The 17,278-nt window shown below is 54.5% G+C and overlaps 1 protein-coding gene across 1 annotated transcript in view; it reads left to right on the forward strand.

Annotated features, from left to right (window-relative positions):
* The first annotated feature begins 396 nt into the window (after positions 1 to 396).
* Positions 397 to 17,278, forward strand: part of celsr2 (cadherin, EGF LAG seven-pass G-type receptor 2) — a 35,844-nt gene continuing 18,962 nt past the window's right edge. The window contains exons 1-10 of the mRNA XM_088920004.1: positions 397 to 548; positions 899 to 935; positions 1,191 to 1,287; positions 1,782 to 2,414; positions 8,615 to 8,837; positions 11,260 to 11,375; positions 12,007 to 12,095; positions 15,146 to 15,303; positions 15,543 to 15,706; positions 15,837 to 15,962. Coding sequence (XP_088776130.1) covers positions 397 to 548; positions 899 to 935; positions 1,191 to 1,287; positions 1,782 to 2,414; positions 8,615 to 8,837; positions 11,260 to 11,375; positions 12,007 to 12,095; positions 15,146 to 15,303; positions 15,543 to 15,706; positions 15,837 to 15,962 — 1,795 coding nt within the window. The remainder of the gene's footprint in view (positions 549 to 898; positions 936 to 1,190; positions 1,288 to 1,781; positions 2,415 to 8,614; positions 8,838 to 11,259; positions 11,376 to 12,006; positions 12,096 to 15,145; positions 15,304 to 15,542; positions 15,707 to 15,836; positions 15,963 to 17,278) is intronic.

Consider the following 17,278-nt stretch of genomic DNA (forward strand, 5'->3'; position numbering starts at 1 on the left):
GGGGCAGAGGATACCCGCTCTCGGTGTCTTTCCACACATGGCGCCTGGGTGCCCGGCTGCAGCACTATTCTTCCTCCTTTCTTCTAGGCCCTGGGGACCGTGCCAGTGGCTGCACTGTCCCCACATGGTCCCTACATGCTCCCCATGCTCAGGCCCCATATGGCTGTAGGTCCTTATGGGTTTTACTACAACTCAGGCTGCTCAAGTAACTTGAGTAATCTAACTATCTTGTAACGGACGGATGTATAATTCCAAGGTCATGTGACTTTTCAAAGATCACACTTGATTCGAGGTACGGTAGCTATAAATCATCTCATCAGGCGGAGGTAGGAATGCCAACCCATTGAGTGGGGGCATAATATAAACCGGGAGACCCTGCTGCTCCACGATCCCATCATGCATGTGAGGCGTCTGCAGGGCTGCTGTGTGTCTGAGATTGTTGCTCACTTCCAGCTCAGCATTGGGTTACACAAACAGACAGGTGGCAGGATAGGAGGGCTGGGCGTGGGGGCCAGACAGGGTTCTGTCTGCAGTGGAGTCACGGAGAGGTATGTGGCAAGGTGTGGGGGGGTGCTTTTGTGATCTAAATTGCAGAGTAGGAGTGATGTGAACTGTGGAGAAGTGTGTGTTCTTCTGTTTCCTGCTTAAACAGCCTGCGTATTCTGCACTACTGTACTTCCTGATTAGAGGCCACGGTGAATGGGGATCAAATGGCCTGGACTGACATGAACACAGACTAAAGCCTTGTTAACCACATACACCCTCCCCTTTCTTTAGCCTTGTTCTGGCTGAATGGCCCAGTGTTTAGAGCTGTGAACACGTACAGCACTTTGCGTGTTTTGTTTTTTCGATAGTGGCCCTAATGAAAGCTGGAGTCTTCCTGTGGTTTTTCCTCCAGTGCACACGACACAAAGAGGGCGATTGTTGATTGTGACGTAAGACTTAAACCTCTGTTGTGACTGAAGTCTGTCAATGGCAAGCAGTGGGGTTTGATTGATGGCGTTTCTTTGTTGCGTTTTATTTATTCCACCAAGTGGGGTGAGCAAACAGATGTTCCTGATGGAAAACCAACACACAGCACCAAGAGCCCAGCGCAGCGGAGGAGGATGTGGGGATTTTGGCGGTCCTGCACAGCCAAGGGAGAAGCTTGTCCGTGGCTGTGTTAGAATAGGCTTTGCTGTCTTTGAAAGAACAAGGGAGAGGTAGAGGAGGAATGGGCTCTGATCGTCGAGTCCCCCTCGCTCGTCCGGCTGTTGGAAGCTCAGTGGCTCCTGAGCGCCTTCCCTGGTGACTCAGCATTCTCGGCATGACTCAGTGTAACTCAGAGGGACATAACAGTAATCAGGTTTCAAAGAGAAAGAGGAGAGAAGGGAAGAAACGAGAGAAGAATGTGATCTCGTAGCAGAACAAAGATGGGCTCTGTGGCTGCATTCCAGCATGTCTCTCTTCTGCACCACTGATAGCACAGTTTTTAAAACAGGGATAAACTTAGGAATTTCAGTTAACTTATTTCTCCATTGGAATGTCATTTCCAGGATTTTCACAGATTCATCTGATAGTTCCCAGTACCTACACTCCTATTTTTGGTTCTTACATCTGGCCAGGTTATAATGAAACATTATGAACTGCTGTGCTCCTGTCTTGATCTGTGTCTTGGGCTGCGAGCAGGGCTCTTGTGTGCTCTGTGTGTACTGATCTCTTCCTCTTCCTCCGTGAGCAGTGCTCCTGTAGCTCTGTCTGTGTGTACTGACCTCTTCTTCTTCCTCTCCCTCTGTGTGCAGACGGGGTCCACAGTGTGACGGCCCAGTGCTCCCTGCAGGTCACCATCATCACTGACGAGATGCTGTCCAACAGCATCACGCTGCGCCTGGCCAACATGTCGCAGGAGCGCTTCCTGTCGCCGCTGCTGGGGCTCTTCCTGGAAGGCGTGGCCACAGTGCTGTCGGCCGCCAAGGAGGACATCGTCATCTTCAACATCCAGAACGACACGGACGTCAGCGCCAGCATCCTGAACGTCAGCCTGTCGGTGCTGGAGCCCGGGCGCGGCCAGTACGTCAGCTCGGAGGAGCTGCAGGAGCGGCTGTACCTCAACCGCAGCCTGCTGGCCCAGATCTCCTCCCAGCGCGTGCTGCCCTTCGACGACAACATCTGCCTGCGCGAGCCCTGCGAGAACTACATGAAGTGCGTCTCCGTGCTGAAGTTCGACAGCCTGGCGCCCTTCGTCTCCTCCGACACCATCCTCTTCCGGCCCATCCACCCCATCAACGGGCTGCGCTGCCGCTGCCCCGCGGGCTTCACCGGCGACTACTGCGAGACGGAGATCGACCTCTGCTACACCAAGCCCTGTGGCAACCACGGGGTGTGCCGCAGCCGAGAGGGGGGCTACACCTGTGAGTGCTTCGAGGACTTCACCGGTGAGTCGCCACCCCGCCCGGCCCCGGGTTCAATGGCTGGGAGGAAGCTCCCACAATGCCTGTGCCGTACGGTCAATATGTGTGCAATATCATCGCCTTCCATCCTCCCCAGACCCCAGCCTTTCCCCCAGACAAGCCTCTCTTGAGTGGATTATTGCACATCTGCTATCTGGGCCCTCAAACAGATTCGGTTTTTGTTCTTGCTCTTCTTTATTGGAAGAGCCTTCTCCAGGTTCAGAGGGCATTTGCCCACGCTGCTCTGCTAGGGTTCAGGGTTCAGTGTCACGGGGGGCCCAGCCGCAGACGGACACGGACGGCTGGAATGTCGGGCTGGTGACAGTGTGCCATGCTGGGATGGGATTGGATGTCAGAGAGCGTGTCTCTGCGCGCGGGGCAGCAGCAGGGTGACGGGACCTGTAGGGTCACGTGTGCTCGTTACTGACACAGGCGCCTCTTTCTCCTCTGATGCCATGAGGCAGTCCCCACTTGCAGACGGAGACAAGGAGGTGCACTGTGCTCGTTGCCTAACTGCATTCTAATCTAATTTGGGTCTGATGTCCAGCATTTGAAGCCTTTTTTAGTCGTCGGCATAATGGGAGGGATTCGAATATTGTGTTACAGACTGAACAGAAGGAAGGGACAGCTGCGGTGTTAGAGCTGCAATGCGTCGTGGGTAGCAGGTAGACGCAGGGCGGCACCGACGCAGAGCGACAGTTCTAGCAGTTTTATACTCGGGTGGCACACCCTTCCAGTCAGGAGTTAGCTGTGGTGTGTTGTGGTGTGTTTTTATAAAGGAGCGACAGCAGTGACTCTGCAAAGCCACACAGGATGAAGCTACTGGAACTTGGGCTGGGTTTTCCTGTGCGGCCTAGGCTGCATAAGCATCAGTGTTTCCCCTTCTCCCCTGACGAGTCGCAGCTCGTTTCACCACTGCCTCTGAGCTTGTGCGCTGACATGCAGTCCCTGTGATTCACTGAGCCCGGCTGTGGGCACTGCTACCCCCTGAGTGCAACAAGACCAAACTCAAGTCAATCCTTTCTACTCCATTTGACTTCAAAACCAGCGATAGTTTGTTTTGGCTGTTACCTAGCAGCAAAAACAAAATAGACATCTGTGAAGGTTGTCTTAAGAGCAGAGAGTGTCAAGCTCACGCTCTGCTCTAAAGCGCTTTCTGACTAAGACATCTTTGATCATGCAAAGCCCTGGACTGCTGGGAGATGAACGGCCTGCAGAGCTGAGGCTAATGTCACCCACAACACAGGTGTCGCTGTCTGAGCCCGGCTGGGTGGCCACGGTGTCACCCGAGCGGGCAGAGTTTCCTCTTGGCGGTCCCCTGGGTCCTGCACTGTCCTGAGAGCAGACTGTGTGGGTGCATAGCACCCTCTGCACTGCGAGGGGGGTTGTGTTGTGAGTTGAGATTAGAGAGCATCTGTTCCAGGAATCAGCACATAAAAAAATAAGTCTGCAAAATAAAGGGGCGCCAGCTGTTTTAGTGCTGAACCGGCGGGGTATCTGACTGACTTGAGGTGTGGCTGAGAAGATGCAGTTACACCGGTGGGCTCTGAGCCAGCTCTCAGGCAAAAAGTAATCTGGCAAAGACAGAATGTTTGAAGTATTGATGTTTCGCTCGACAGCTTCAGTAGCCGAAACATGTGCAGGTCCTGCAGGAATTAGAGGAAACTGTCATGGCACCCAGTACTCTCCCGTCGGTTCATCTCACTTTCCCTCCTTAGGAAAGAAACATCACTGAAAACGTCACTGTTTGCCTCATGCCTGTCTTTTCTTAATTTGACTGTGGCCTTTCTTTGTTTTTAATGATGTTGAAATTGGACTGAATTTTAGCCCCAGATATATCTAGTTTTCCTAACACACAGGTTGTAAACAGATGAATTCGATGAGAGTCATGTGAGCGGTAAGGCCTGGACTGGCCTGGACTGGGACCCTGGGTTTCTCCTGTGGCTGGTGGACGGGCTTGAGTCTCTCTGAGTTACGCTGATACTTGAGGCCTTTACAGAACTTTTCAGAACATGTAGAAAAGACCCCAAAATGCTTCACACAAATGAGACTGATCACAAGGGCAGCGTCAGTGGTGCCTCCTGGCCCACAATTTATTGCAAACACATGGCTCCCTCGACCTTTATTAAGGGCTCTTTTGAAGCAGGGGTTCCTGGCAGGTGATTAGTGCCCGCAAACGCAAAACACTGGAGTGGCACCCTCGCCAGGCCGCACCCCGAAAGAGCACCACAAGTCTCGACTCGCTTTCCTGATCGATCTCTGCTGAAACCTTCGCCTCTGCCTTCTCACGAATCGGCAACAAAGCAGCCGCCTGGGAATGGGGGTATCATTCTGACAGCCCCAGTGATTCATGCCGATAGCGAACAAAGGCAGAGGAGGGTTTGTGGAGGCTGCAGACAAAGCAGAGGAAGTTGGGATCGTGTGGTGTGTGTGGGCGCCTGCATGAGAGCCTTCCAGACACACCCACTCGCTGCAGCTCTGCTCCCTCCCGCCCCCGTACCTGGGGCCCCTCCCTTAGGAGACAAGCGCAGAGAGCCGTACATGGTGCCGGCTTTTCACTGCGTGACTGGTGTTGCTGCGTGTCCTTCCTGTAGCCGAGCTAGTTCGGACACGGTGACGTCATCGCATAGCAGGGACCTCAGCCGCCATGGCTGAGGGAGGTCTCCTTTAGCTCACTCGGCTGGTTCCCTGTTGCGTTACGCCGGAGACCCGGGTCCGCGCCCAGGTGTTGCAGGACGAACCAGTGGGGTGGAGCAGCGAGGGCATGAGCCCGCGCGGAACCGCAACAGTCACACAGGCATGAGGCTGGCACCTCTCGGCTCACATTCCTAGACTCTGCGGCCAGCGACGCCTTCTCCCCACACGCAGGGCAGGGTGCAGAGTGACACCAGCCAGAAAACTCCTGCAAGTTTCCTGCAGAGTTTCACTGGGACGACAGAGCGTGACGCGGGAAATCAGTTGGAAATGCAGAACCCACCTCAGTGCACAGAGGTGCAAAGTCAGGTGGGAGTGTGATTGGGGGTGCTGTCCCAGGGCGGGCCGAGTCACAGGGTTGGGTGGCTTGTGCTGGTGTCAGGGCCCCTGCGTCTTTGAGGGAGTGTCCGGGGAGATGAGGCAAATGAAATGCCTGGTTCCCTGACGAGGTTAATTAGGCGGGACGAGCTGCTGGGCAGACAGTACGGGTTGCCTGGTCTGAGTGTGTTCGCAGGGCTCGTCCAGCCCTCTAGTTCTCATCTCGGCGTCCCCCCTGAGCCAGCGCCTCCTGCTCTGCAGACACACGCTACGCTGGAGACGAGACCACTCAGTCTGGGCCACACAGACAGCAGCTGGAAACACGTTCAGGCATTTTTCCTTTTTTTTTGGTAACAAGTGATCTTCTGGCTTCGGAGCCAGTTCTGCGAGTAATTACCCAACCCGAGCGTGTGCTCCTGGCTGGCCTGCAAGCCACACGCTCCCTAGGATCACAGGAGGAGGGAGGAGGGAGCCAGGGGGCACGTTTTATCACACTCTTTGATTGTTTTGCTTTTGTGGTTTTTGGAAAGTGAGCTAAACAATTCAGCTCTAAGGAGAAGCTGATTCTTGTTGGAGCAGGGCTCGTTGGGAGAGGGGGATGCTGGGATTGTTTTGTAGCGTCTCATGTAGTGGACAGCACCGGGTAATCGGTACTGGAGCCTCAGCTGGCTGTCTGAATGACCCCAGAGGCCGGCGAACTCCCCAGGTCAGTGCTGTGCTTGCAGAGCACAGTGTTTTATCACACACACACTCACACACTGCTGTCATGTAAACATGACCCCCCAGACTTCACCTGTCTGACTTGAGGGATCACTATCTCTCAGTTCAGACCTCCCACAGCCTCTCTGCTCAGAAGGAGAAAGACGCCACAAATTCTGAGCCATTCCAGTGGATTCTCCTTTATATCACATTACCAGGCTCTGTATTTGTATATCTGGCACTTGTGCTGTGATGAAGGGTCTTTGAGGATGAGGAGGAGGAAGTGGGCAGAGCTCCTGCTCTGCGAGAGGTGGCGTGGAAAGCCAAGCTCTTAACTCTCGGAGGAAGGAGGAGGCGCTGTGGAAATCTGGATTTGATTTTTCATTCTGTGCAAGTTTCTGTTTGCTTTTCTTTTGTTCTTTGTGCAGTGTGAAGGTTATTTGTGCTCTGGGCATTTGCAGACTGCGGTCCACTGAGTGAAATTCAGGGGTTGTATGACATTGATGGCCACTGTCTGCCTGTGTCTGGGGGCTCTGGGGTGTTCCTATGACTCAGGGATATCCCTGTTTCTCGAGTTCCAAATGTTTACTGCAGTAAATTTGCACTTTGTTGTCTACAGTCACACTGTGTACACTTATCTCATGCACCTTGCTCTGTTGTCGACTCCCACAGTGTGTTCTGGGCTGTGCCGGTGCCCTGTTTGCCCCGTTATACTGTTAATTCTGTAGCCAGTATACCACTGCCAGATCTCGTCATCAAAGAAAATCAAACTGGAACCTGAAGGGCCCATCTGCAGACTGTGGGTCAGAACACAGGGCAGGACAGGTCTCTGCTCCTCCTGGCTGGGCCCATGAGTGGGGCTCCTCAGCTGGGCTGTGGGTGATCTGAGAGCAGGCTGATTGCTCTGATCCCCACCTCAGGGCTGTCTCTGCTCCTGGCCATCCTCTTTAACGTAACCATTAACATTAACATTATTAGCCATCGTAAACCACTGCTAACTCCTTCATGAATGCCTTGATCCAAGCTCATGTCCTCAAGCTTACCCCCCAGGGGGCTTACAAGGCCCAGCGTTTGTCTCCTTTCGCTACAGTATCAGATAAAATCCCAGGACTGAGATGCATCAGCCCCCCACTGTAATTAGAGGTTAAGTCTCTTGTTAGCTGAGACTTTGCTGTGCACTTCTCAGTTTAAAGCCTACCCTGTCGACAGAGAACATCACTGTTAAATCAGGCTGTTTCCTCATGTTGTTCTTGATTTAAGAGAAGATTACTCAGCTTTGTTTTTTAAACACATGTATGGCCGAATATCAGCATTACTTTCTTTATATCTTCATCCAGTTGGACCAGCAAAATAGATCTCACTCTATCCCGGGCTGAAAAAAACACTCAACAAGGCTTTTGCCTTCTAGAATTCCTCTGGTTGCACAAGAGGCTTTACAGGGTGTCTGTAATTATAGGGCTGAGTGTTTTTGTCCTAATCCCATGGAGGCTGGGTCTTGTTTCTGGGACTCCGGCTCTTCCCTTTGCCAACCAGCTGAACTCCAAAGTCCCTGGTTCTGCCCATCTGCAGCTGTGTGTGTGCTGCAGAACTGCACCTACGGGTGAGAAGCAAAACTCAGGTGACGTAGTATCTGCATGCAATAACAATTAATTAACTATTAAAAATATACAGTAGACAGTAACCAGATTTAAAACCATCATTATAAGTTTCTGTAAATCACAATTAACAAGGTCACAAGAGAAATATTTGCTGCCATTCCTAAGGAACAGTGCTTATCTGGAGGTTTGCATCCCACACATTCTCCGTGTTACTACACCAGCATGGCGTGTCTCCGTGGCAACCGCATCCGGTCACTAGGTGACGGGAGCAGGGAGCAAGCAAGGATAGTAATCCCCAAGCCTGGGCTCTCCCGGGAAGCATTCTCTCAGCCCTGGGCTCCGTTACCACGGTGAGCGAGATCGATGCTGAAAGACGCTTGCTTGCACTTTGCTGAATAAAACATGCTTTCTAAAAGAGGGTCAATGGAGACTAATAATCGAGCTGGTATGACTACTGCTGCTGCCAGACATGTTATTTAGACATGGATCTGTGCACATTGAGATTACACAGGATAACAGACATTAGCATCTTTTTTTCTTACATGATCATTAAGTGTCACAGGCGCTGATGCCTAATTAAAGATCACTGGAAGGGGACAGCTGTACCCCTCCTGCTGCACCACCGCTGGTGTTTGAGGAGTCTGATGTGGTCATGCTGTCAGCTGGGTTCTGTTTTTGGGGTCTTATGCATGTGGGGGTGGAAAGACGGGCAGCAGGTTACTTGTTGTTCACACACTGTTTGGTTTCGGTGTTCATTTGTGGAAAGTGTAATAAAACGTGAGCCCCCGACTCAGCACCCCGGGGTGCTGACGATGTTCTGGGGGTCCAGCCCAGGCCCCAGGCTGTCGTCTCACTCTCTCTCTCTCTTCTGCCCAGGGGAGCAGTGCCAGATGTCGTCCCGCTCGGGCCGCTGCGCCCCGGGGGTGTGCAAGAACGGGGGCACCTGCGTCAACCTCCTGGTGGGGGGCTTCAAGTGTGACTGCCCCCCTGGGGGCTACGAGAAGCCCTTCTGCGAGATGACGACGCGCGGGTTCCCCCCCCAGTCCTTCGTCACCTTCAAGGGCCTGCGGCAGCGTTTCCACTTCACCCTCTCCCTCACGTGAGTGTCGCCCCTGTCAGCGCGGGTGGCCAAATCGGGGGGTCCTGTGGCTCGGAGAGGGGACCCCTCTATTCCTGTGCTGTTCCTGTCTGTGGCAGCGTCTAGCGTGCAGAAGCTCGGCGTTCTTGACATGTTGTCCTGCCCTGTCCCTCCTACAGCGCCCTGGATTTAGGGGGCACAGAAGGCAAGGGGCTGGACCTTGGGGGTCTTGCAGAGGTCAGTTTGGCAGGACTCCCTTGCACAGTGTCAGGGAACACGGGTGTCATGGGAACAGGAATTCTGCTGACCAGCCCCAGTGCTGACCCTACAGCAATGATTAACTAGGCAGGGGGCCTCTCGGACTGTGAGGCCAGTCAGTTCACACACACCACCACTGATCTCTCCTCTCTTCCAGGGACACTAGATAATGATCAACCCTCTTTTCGTGCTGAAGCTGTAAAATTGTGCGCAGAAAAGTTGGACCTGTTTTTATACCTGTGTTTTTTAAATCTCCACTCCCAGAACCAGCAGCCCCTAAAGACAGCAGCCAGTTAATTTTTGTGAACTTTAAGAATACAGGCGCTCCTGGGGTTAAGATATTTGCAAGCACAATTAAAATGTAACGTTAGTTAAATTCACCGGGACCAGCCGGTCGGATCAGATGTCCGCGAACAAGAGGCAGTAAGGGGGGATATCGGCAACTGGGCCCTGACAGGGCGCTGGCCTGTGCTCCCAGTGAGCCCTCTGGTGCCCCCAGGCCTGTGTGTGTCTCCCAAGTCCTCTGGCCATGCTGCTGGCGAGCACTGGGTGTCCCCTGTGCGCTCTTGCCTTGATCCCGCGGAGCAGCTCTCCGCACGTGAAGCTGCAGGTGTTGAGTTTCTGTAACGTGAGAGCAGTGGAATCCTGGAGCCGCTGTGAGCGGCTGCTCTGTTGTTCCCTCAGCGCAGGATTACTGGGCAGCGCTGTCCCGGGAACACCCCTGTCTACAGGCCCGGGACAGGAGCCAGCTCAGTGTTGGCTGCTCTGTGTGTCTGCTTGCAGTGCGTCTGCGTCTGCCCGCTCAGCGCAGCCGGTTCACTGAAGGGCCAGGGCTGCAGACGGGTTGGGGTTCAAGCAGTGTGCCTCACAGGTCGTCTGTGTCTGTATCCGGGCCCAGGGTGAGAGGTGCCACCATTGCTCAGTCTTAATCAGGCAGGAAAATAGCTGTCCTGTGTAGTGTATAGAACAAACATCAAAATACCTTTTAGAAAGCCCAAGTTCCTGAAACTTGAGCTCGGTGGGGTGATCAGGTTTCTCTTTTGTTTTGCTCCTGAGCTTTTTAATGCCTGGGAAACGCGAGACCTTCCAACCCCCCCAGATTCAGTCACCCCTCCAATCTGCAGCTGCTGTGATATCGGGCCGCTCCCCTAAATATCCCACAGCCACCGGCAAGTCTCGGCAAAATAGACGAGCAAAAGCGCTTGTAGGAGCCGCACAGGTGATAGACTGGTACTTTCCCTGGTGAGGTAGTTTGTTGTTTCTCTGATCTCGCCTCTCTCCTGCGCTCTGCGTGCATGTGCACAGAAAGACGAGGAAGACGAGGAATGGCCAAAGGCAGTGTGTCACACTGGTAGGAGCGGGGTCACACACTTGCAGCCGTGCAGTAACGTCAGGAAGAGACGCGCTGCTCCTCCGGTCACCCATGATGCACTGTGGAACTGGCCACATGTCGGAGGGCAGTTGGCTCTCGCAGGCTGGCAGGAATGTCCACCAGTCCTGCTGGTGTCCCCGATAGCGAGCAGTGCTGCCTGTGACTCAGAGTGAGTGGGCAGGCAGAGAGCAGCGTGGATTCAGGCACGGAGAGGCCAGCGAGGTGGCAGAGGGGGAGAGCATGCCCAGCAGGGAAAGGGAAAATGAAGGAAGGAGAGAGGGAGGTGGGTGGGCTGGAGCAGCACGCAGCTCCAGGTTAGTGGGCAGTGACAGCTGGAGACGGCAGACAGGCTGATCTGACTGCCCCCCAGGCAGAGTGAAGGTGAAAGCTCAGGGACAGGTTAATGTCAGTGTGGCAGTGACAGATGGATTCTCTCCAGGCACTGCAGCCTCATGTTTTGTGTGTTTTGTCTTCTTGTTATAATGTATAACAAGCCGCTAGCGAACGAGGATCACAGAGATTTCATCTATTCATTCAAATCCTGTTTTTATTTTTGCTGGACTTACATGTCAGGTAGCGTAGCTTGTCTGTCTCCCCTCTTAGGGCAGAACCCAGCAATGTCTGAAACCTGAGTCAGTTGACAGGAAGTAATTGATACTTGCACTCAAATTCGAGACAGGCTCATCGGGCCTGCGAGAGCCATGCTGAGCGGGGAGTCAAAGCCCAGCAGATAATGCTGCAGAACTGAAGGACACGGGATTTGTCCCCCGGCGCCATTGTCTCAGCAGTGTCCCTCTGTCCTCTGTCGCGCAGGTTTGCCACCAAGGAGCGGAACGGCCTGCTGCTGTACAATGGGCGCTTCAACGAGAGGCACGATTTCATCGCCCTGGAGATCGTTAACGAGCAGATCCAGCTCACCTTCTCTGCAGGTGCTCTTGAGTTTGGCGGGAAGGGCTCTAAATGGCATCACATGCGAACACGCGAACTGGCAGTTTCTCCCGGTCGCGGGGCCCCTGAATCTCCATGGCGGCACACGAGCTGTTGGCGTGTGAGGGCCACAGCTGGAGGGGATGCTGGGTAGAGGTCACTCAGGGGTCAGGGCTGTGGGCACTGACAGGAGGGGTGTTCCCCCCCCCCCCACCCCCCTAGAAACCTTTTGTTATTGTAACTCCTGTCATTCCCTTTGGAGAACAGCGTCAGCCAAAACATAAAACAGTCAGTGCATCAATACATTGGATGAAGCTGCAGTGAGGAGGCCACTTGTTTTGTTATAAGCTTTGCCAAGACCAAAAGATCTTGAGAAAAATGAAGAAATCCAGGCGAGGTTACAGGGCCTATGGGAGAGGCTGGAGTCTCAGATGAAGGTCAGCACTGTGTCTTCTCAGGCAGCTCTGCCTCGTTCCTCGAAGCCAGTTTAAACTCGCCCTCCCGGCCTGAACGCCCTCTGCAGCTGTAGATAGTTTAACCGGTTCAGTGTGGTGAGTTTCAACAGCCTGTGTAGCTCCTGCATTGCGAGGGGGTGCTAGTGGAGAGGTCGGCTGATTGTCCTTTCTCTGCCAGGAGAGACGAAGACGCTGGTGTCGCCCTTCATCCCGGGCGGCGTGAGCGACGGCCAGTGGCATGTGGTCCAGCTGCAGTACTACAACAAGGTCAGTGGGGCGGCGCTCTGCATGGGGCTGGAGGACAGCTGGACACGGTGATTTCTGCATTCAGATAAACTGATACCACGGGAAGAAAAGCATATGTTTTCAGTTTCTGATTGAAAAAAAACAATATAAAAAAACAGTTTTCCAGCTCTTCTTCTGTGTTAGTGTCGTGAGTTGACCAGTGTTAAATCAGTCCCACTCTGGACCCAGGCTTAGAGGAGACAAGTGTAGCAATGAATCTGGCTCTTTTCCCAAGCAGAGCTCAGCTTAATCCCAGGAGTCCTGGGGCAAGAGGCAGGAGCTGGGAGTCTGGGGGTGTGCCAGGCAGAGACTCACGCAGGCTCTGCCTCTGCTGCAGGTGTCTGGACACGGGAACGAGAGCGGGTTACTCAGCCCGTCGAGCGCTTTGCTAACGGACCCCAGGGTCTCATGCAGAGAAGATAGGGAATCAGCTTCCACAGCAGGCCATGATCTCAGGCTGCTTGTTAAGAGATCACTTCATTGGCCATATACTATTTTTTGTATTGGGAATTAGTCTTTTCACATACCCCAACTTGCTCTCCATGAGACACACAGACAGGGAGAGAAGCTTGGGGTCAGAGCGCAGGGTCAGCCAATTGTTTGGCGCCCCTGGAGCAGTTGGGGTTAAGGGCCTTGCTCAGGGGCCCAACGGAGTAGGATTCCTGTGCCGGCCGCGGGATACGAACCGGCAACCTTCCAGGCACAGGCACAGATCCTTAGCCACAGAGCCACCACACCGCCTGAAGTTCTGAAGTCCGGCACGTCCCGGCAGTCCGACTCGCTCAGTCAAGGACAGGAATAAACCCGGTTTGGCCGCACTGGAGATGTTCTTTTATCACTGCTCCCTTTTCTGTCCGGTCAGTGTTTAGGATTCAGTCTGAAAACACCTTTTGTTACTGTTGCTTATTGAGCCTTTTGTTTCACTTTTCCATTCAAACGGGAAAAAGAAATGGGGAGCAGGCTGTGCCCCTCTCGCTCCACCCCGCCCCCCCCAGCTCCGCTGACTTGTAAACAGGATGTGACATTTCAGCCGATCGCCGTTTCCTAGCAGCTGCACCGGGGGGGGGGGCAAGATGGACATTTTTTATTGGTCAGGCGTGATCCCTGAATTCTGTCCCCCGAGTCAGTGTTGGGGTACTAATGAGCAGAGCCCAGGCTGGAGCGATGGTCTGGGCGGGCTAGCCTGTGGGGCTGGACTGAATGGGAGAAGGGGGCACAAAGGGAGTCTCAGGGGTCTCTCTGTGGCTTTGAGAGGGTGGGGGCCAGGGTTTGACTGGAGGGGGAGGTGTGAGCAGAACTGCAGCATTGTAATGAGTCTGTCCCAGTGGCACCCCTCTCTCTGGGCACCAGCGCCAGGCCGGGATGAGAAAACTGGGAAAACTGGTTTCCATGGTTTTCGGTCCATAAATAAAAATCTTTTTTTTTTCTTTAGTTCTTTTTCTTCTCTGATCACGACGGTGACAGTCAAGCTTTTTTATTAAAGCACTCCGCTGTTTGCCAGCTCTCTCTTTAGAAATAAACTGCCTCACTAAGGGAGCCTTTTCATTTAATCCTGAGCAAATATGTAATCTTCAGTCAGCCCTGACAGGCCTGCAGCCCAGCCCCCCCGAAGGAAGGCAGAAGGACAAGACTGATGTTTGAGTTGGAAAGCTGCTGAAAGAGCTTGAAGAGACTGGCTCTCAGAAAGGCACAGACGGCGGCTTCCTCCTCGCCTGTGGCTGCTGGCTGGGCGCCTGGCGCAGCGGTCCGGTGTGTGTGCACACCGGTCATTAGCAATTCTGTTTAAACAATCCCTGCTGCTGGATCAAACGTTCACACTTCCCCAGATTCCTCAGAGCCGAGGAGCAGTGCTCCGAGGGAGGGGGTCAGGGATGGGGGCGTCGGCGGGTCTCGGCCGCAGTCAGGCTGCGTTTGAGCCCTGAAGGGTTAGAATCCTGATCCGAACCCGGGAGCCGAGAGGCGCTCGCAGTGACTTGGGCTGTCTGTGCTGAGGGTGCTGCTTGTTGGTGAAAAGGATGGGCTTGATCAGGAGCAGTGAATGTCCTTCCTCCTGCCCCCAGACAATAACGGCTTCTCCTTTGTTGTGCAGCAGCCCTGACTCCCTGCTGGGAGGGGGGCCGGCCAGTGAGCTGATGATGTAGCACAGAAAGGAATTCCTTTGTGTGTGCGGGGAGTGAGGGTTTGTCTTTCTGGGGGTCTGTCCCAGAGCAGGAGAGTGCCGCTATGCCCCTGAGAGTCCTTTTGAAAAGTGAAAAGCTCGAGTCCTCGCGAGCAGGCTTGAGTGTTTTCCAGCGCGTGTTAGGTTGGCTTCTCTTCAGCAGCCCCTCTGTGCTTCTCCAGCTCTGCCGTGATTTCAGTGTAGTGTGCTCCAGGCTGGGACAAGCGGGGTTGTAGGTAATTGGCAAAGCACAGAGTGCACTGTCCAAACACCTCCTGTGTGCAAGTCAGTCTCTGAGAGTGCCTGACGGGAAATACTCAGGGAAATATATCTGCAGGTCTCGTTGCTGAGGCTCGGCAGGGTGTTAAAACCCCAATGCAGGACGGTGCCGAATTGCACGGGTCCTGCAGCAAACAGCGCCACCATCTGGTACTGCAAGTCTCCTGCAGTTTCAGTGTTTAATGCCCATCGGCCTGTGTCCGCAGGGAGCCGAGATCCACCTGCAATCTGTAGAGAAGGAGCAGCAGGTCAGGAGAGTGGGATAATTATCAGAGAAAGGTGTGGGGGCTCTGGGCTCATGTCTCCTAGGGTGTGGGCTCAGATCTCCAGTGGGACTGATCCAGAACAGTCCACAATGGGTGATACATAAGTCTCTTTCTACAAAAGTGTCAGCTGCATAAATTAATCACATATCAGGAGGCCGCAGTCATGGATGGGTGACAGCTTTCGTTCTCTTCCCTCTTGTTCCTTCCGCCTTGGTCCCTCGATGGAGATGCTCTGTCTGCGTCCTGAGAGGCCCTTCCCTCACCTGGCTGCCTCCCTCCCTTTGTGAGATCGCCATGACATCATGCCTTGTCTTTCTCTGCCCCCCTAGCCAGTCCTGGGCAAATCTGGGATCCCCCAGGGCCCCTCCGACCAGAAGGTTGCCGTGGTGACAGTGGACGACTGCGACACCTCCGTGGCCCTGAGATTCGGTCATGTGATTGGAAACTACACCTGCTCTGCGCAGGGCAGTCAGTCGGGATCCAAGAAGTAAGAAGGCTGTGGTATGGGGGGGTGCACTCTGGGCAGGCTGGGTGATGGAGGAGCAGAAACACGGCATAGAGCTACTTACTGCGGGGGGCTGAGCTCCCATTGTGTGTTAATAGTTCTCAGTTTCATTTGCCTCAAATGCTGACATCACACAGTTGCACCACGCGGGATCAGGGCGTCATGGCCAGAGCGCCCGTGCTTTGGCATGTGTGCTCACGTGGCTCCTCGTCTCCTGTCAGGTCCCTGGACCTCACGGGCCCCCTGCTCCTCGGGGGGGTGCCCAACCTGCCGGAGGACTTCCCGGTGCAGAACCGCGAGTTCATTGGCTGCATGAAGAACCTGCAGATCGACAGCCGGCACGTGGACATGGCCGACTTCATCGCCAACAACGGCACTATGCCAGGTACCGCCCCCCTGCCCACACGGGCATCGCAGTACTTTGGGATGCACTTACAGGGGTGCTGTGTTGCTCTGCTGTTAACGGGCACCCCCTCCTGTGTTGTTCTCTCTCTCCCCCCCTCCTCCTCCTCCAGGCTGCTCCGCCAAGCGCCACTTCTGCAGCACCAACCCCTGCCTGAACGGGGGCACCTGTGTCAACCGCTGGGGCTCCTTCAGCTGCGACTGCCCGCTGGGCTTCGGGGGCAGGAACTGCGAGGAGGGTAGGTGCCTGAGACCGAGGGGAGAGGCGGGGGGGACACTTGATGCATGACCCTCCTTTCCAAAGAGCTGCCCAGCTCACCCCTCTTCCAGAGATGCAGGGCGCAGGAGAGAACAGTGCTCTTGTAATTACCTCAGGGCGTGCCAGTCTCATAGAGCCACAGCTGCAGTGAAATGAGACTGCTGCTGCGGGTCTAGGGTGCAGCCCACGGGGCCAGACTAGAGACTTGTACCATGTCCCTGGCATCGGGGCAGCATGGCACCTCTGGATGCTCTGGTGCCCCCTCTCCCTGTCTCCCTGTTGGATCTGCGACGTGGGCGGCGAGTCCTGGCGGTCAGCCCTGAGAAGCTCAGAAAGCCGGTCGGCGCAGGGGCAGCGAGGCAGCAGTGAGAGATAAGCACATTTCCTGCAGAAGCGCGCTGGGCGGCTGGTTCCCGGTGTAGAGAGGCGCTGTTATTGGCAGGACCTGCGTCTGTTCCTCCACGCGCTCCTTGGCGAGTTCCGCACAGCAGCCCTTATGGCTTCCTGACTTTGTTGCAGTGAAGGAATTGTTTTTCAGAACAGATGCGGCAGGTGGAATGTTTTTAAGCCTGTTTGCTCAGTAAAAGGCTGAGGCGGCTGTTTCAAGCCTCCCCTCCTCTCACCCTAAGCCTGAAACAAAGCGGTGTCCAGCCTGACGGCTCCAGTGGAACGGGCTGGGCTCGCTGGGACGGTGAGCATCGTTCAGGCGAGGGCGCAGGGAGAGCGAGAGGGGGGCTGGCGCAGCTGTTCGCCCGCTGATGTATGGATCAGAACAGCTGTGGAGGGGGGCCTGCGCAGGGAGTGAAGGAGCAGCCCTGGGGAGGAGAGACAAGGGTTCTGTGCCGATGTCTGGGCGTCTTATTTACGTAGCCCTGCTACGTTTCGCACGGTGTTTCCATTTGATGTGAATGTCCGCCCTTCTGCGTCAGGCCCTGCGGGATTCTGTGTGCTCGTGCTGAGCACTGTGTCATGTGCCTGTCTCGTTTTGCAGAAGCGCACAGGAGTTATTTTTAAGACAAAAGAAACAGAAATAGCAGGGGGACAGGGGGCAAACCCGAGCCTCTCAGACTGTCAGCTTTGAAGATTTCGCTCCAGCAGCCTCGGCTCCCATTCCAGTTTTAATTAGCGGTTAACGAGCAGCTCTGATCAGCCCAGACAACACAGGCGCTTTGTTATGTAACGTCCTCCTGCTCCTCTCAGAAAGATGCTCCCTCATCTTGCCAGCACTCTCTGCTCCCGTGTCTGAAGCCCCGTGGATAATTAGAGTCTCGCATTAATGACGGCAAGCTGACAAAC

This window comes from Atractosteus spatula, chromosome 7 (genome assembly GCF_055471065.1).
Source record: "Atractosteus spatula isolate fAtrSpa1 chromosome 7, fAtrSpa1.hap1, whole genome shotgun sequence".
Taxonomy (NCBI): domain Eukaryota; kingdom Metazoa; phylum Chordata; class Actinopteri; order Semionotiformes; family Lepisosteidae; genus Atractosteus; species Atractosteus spatula.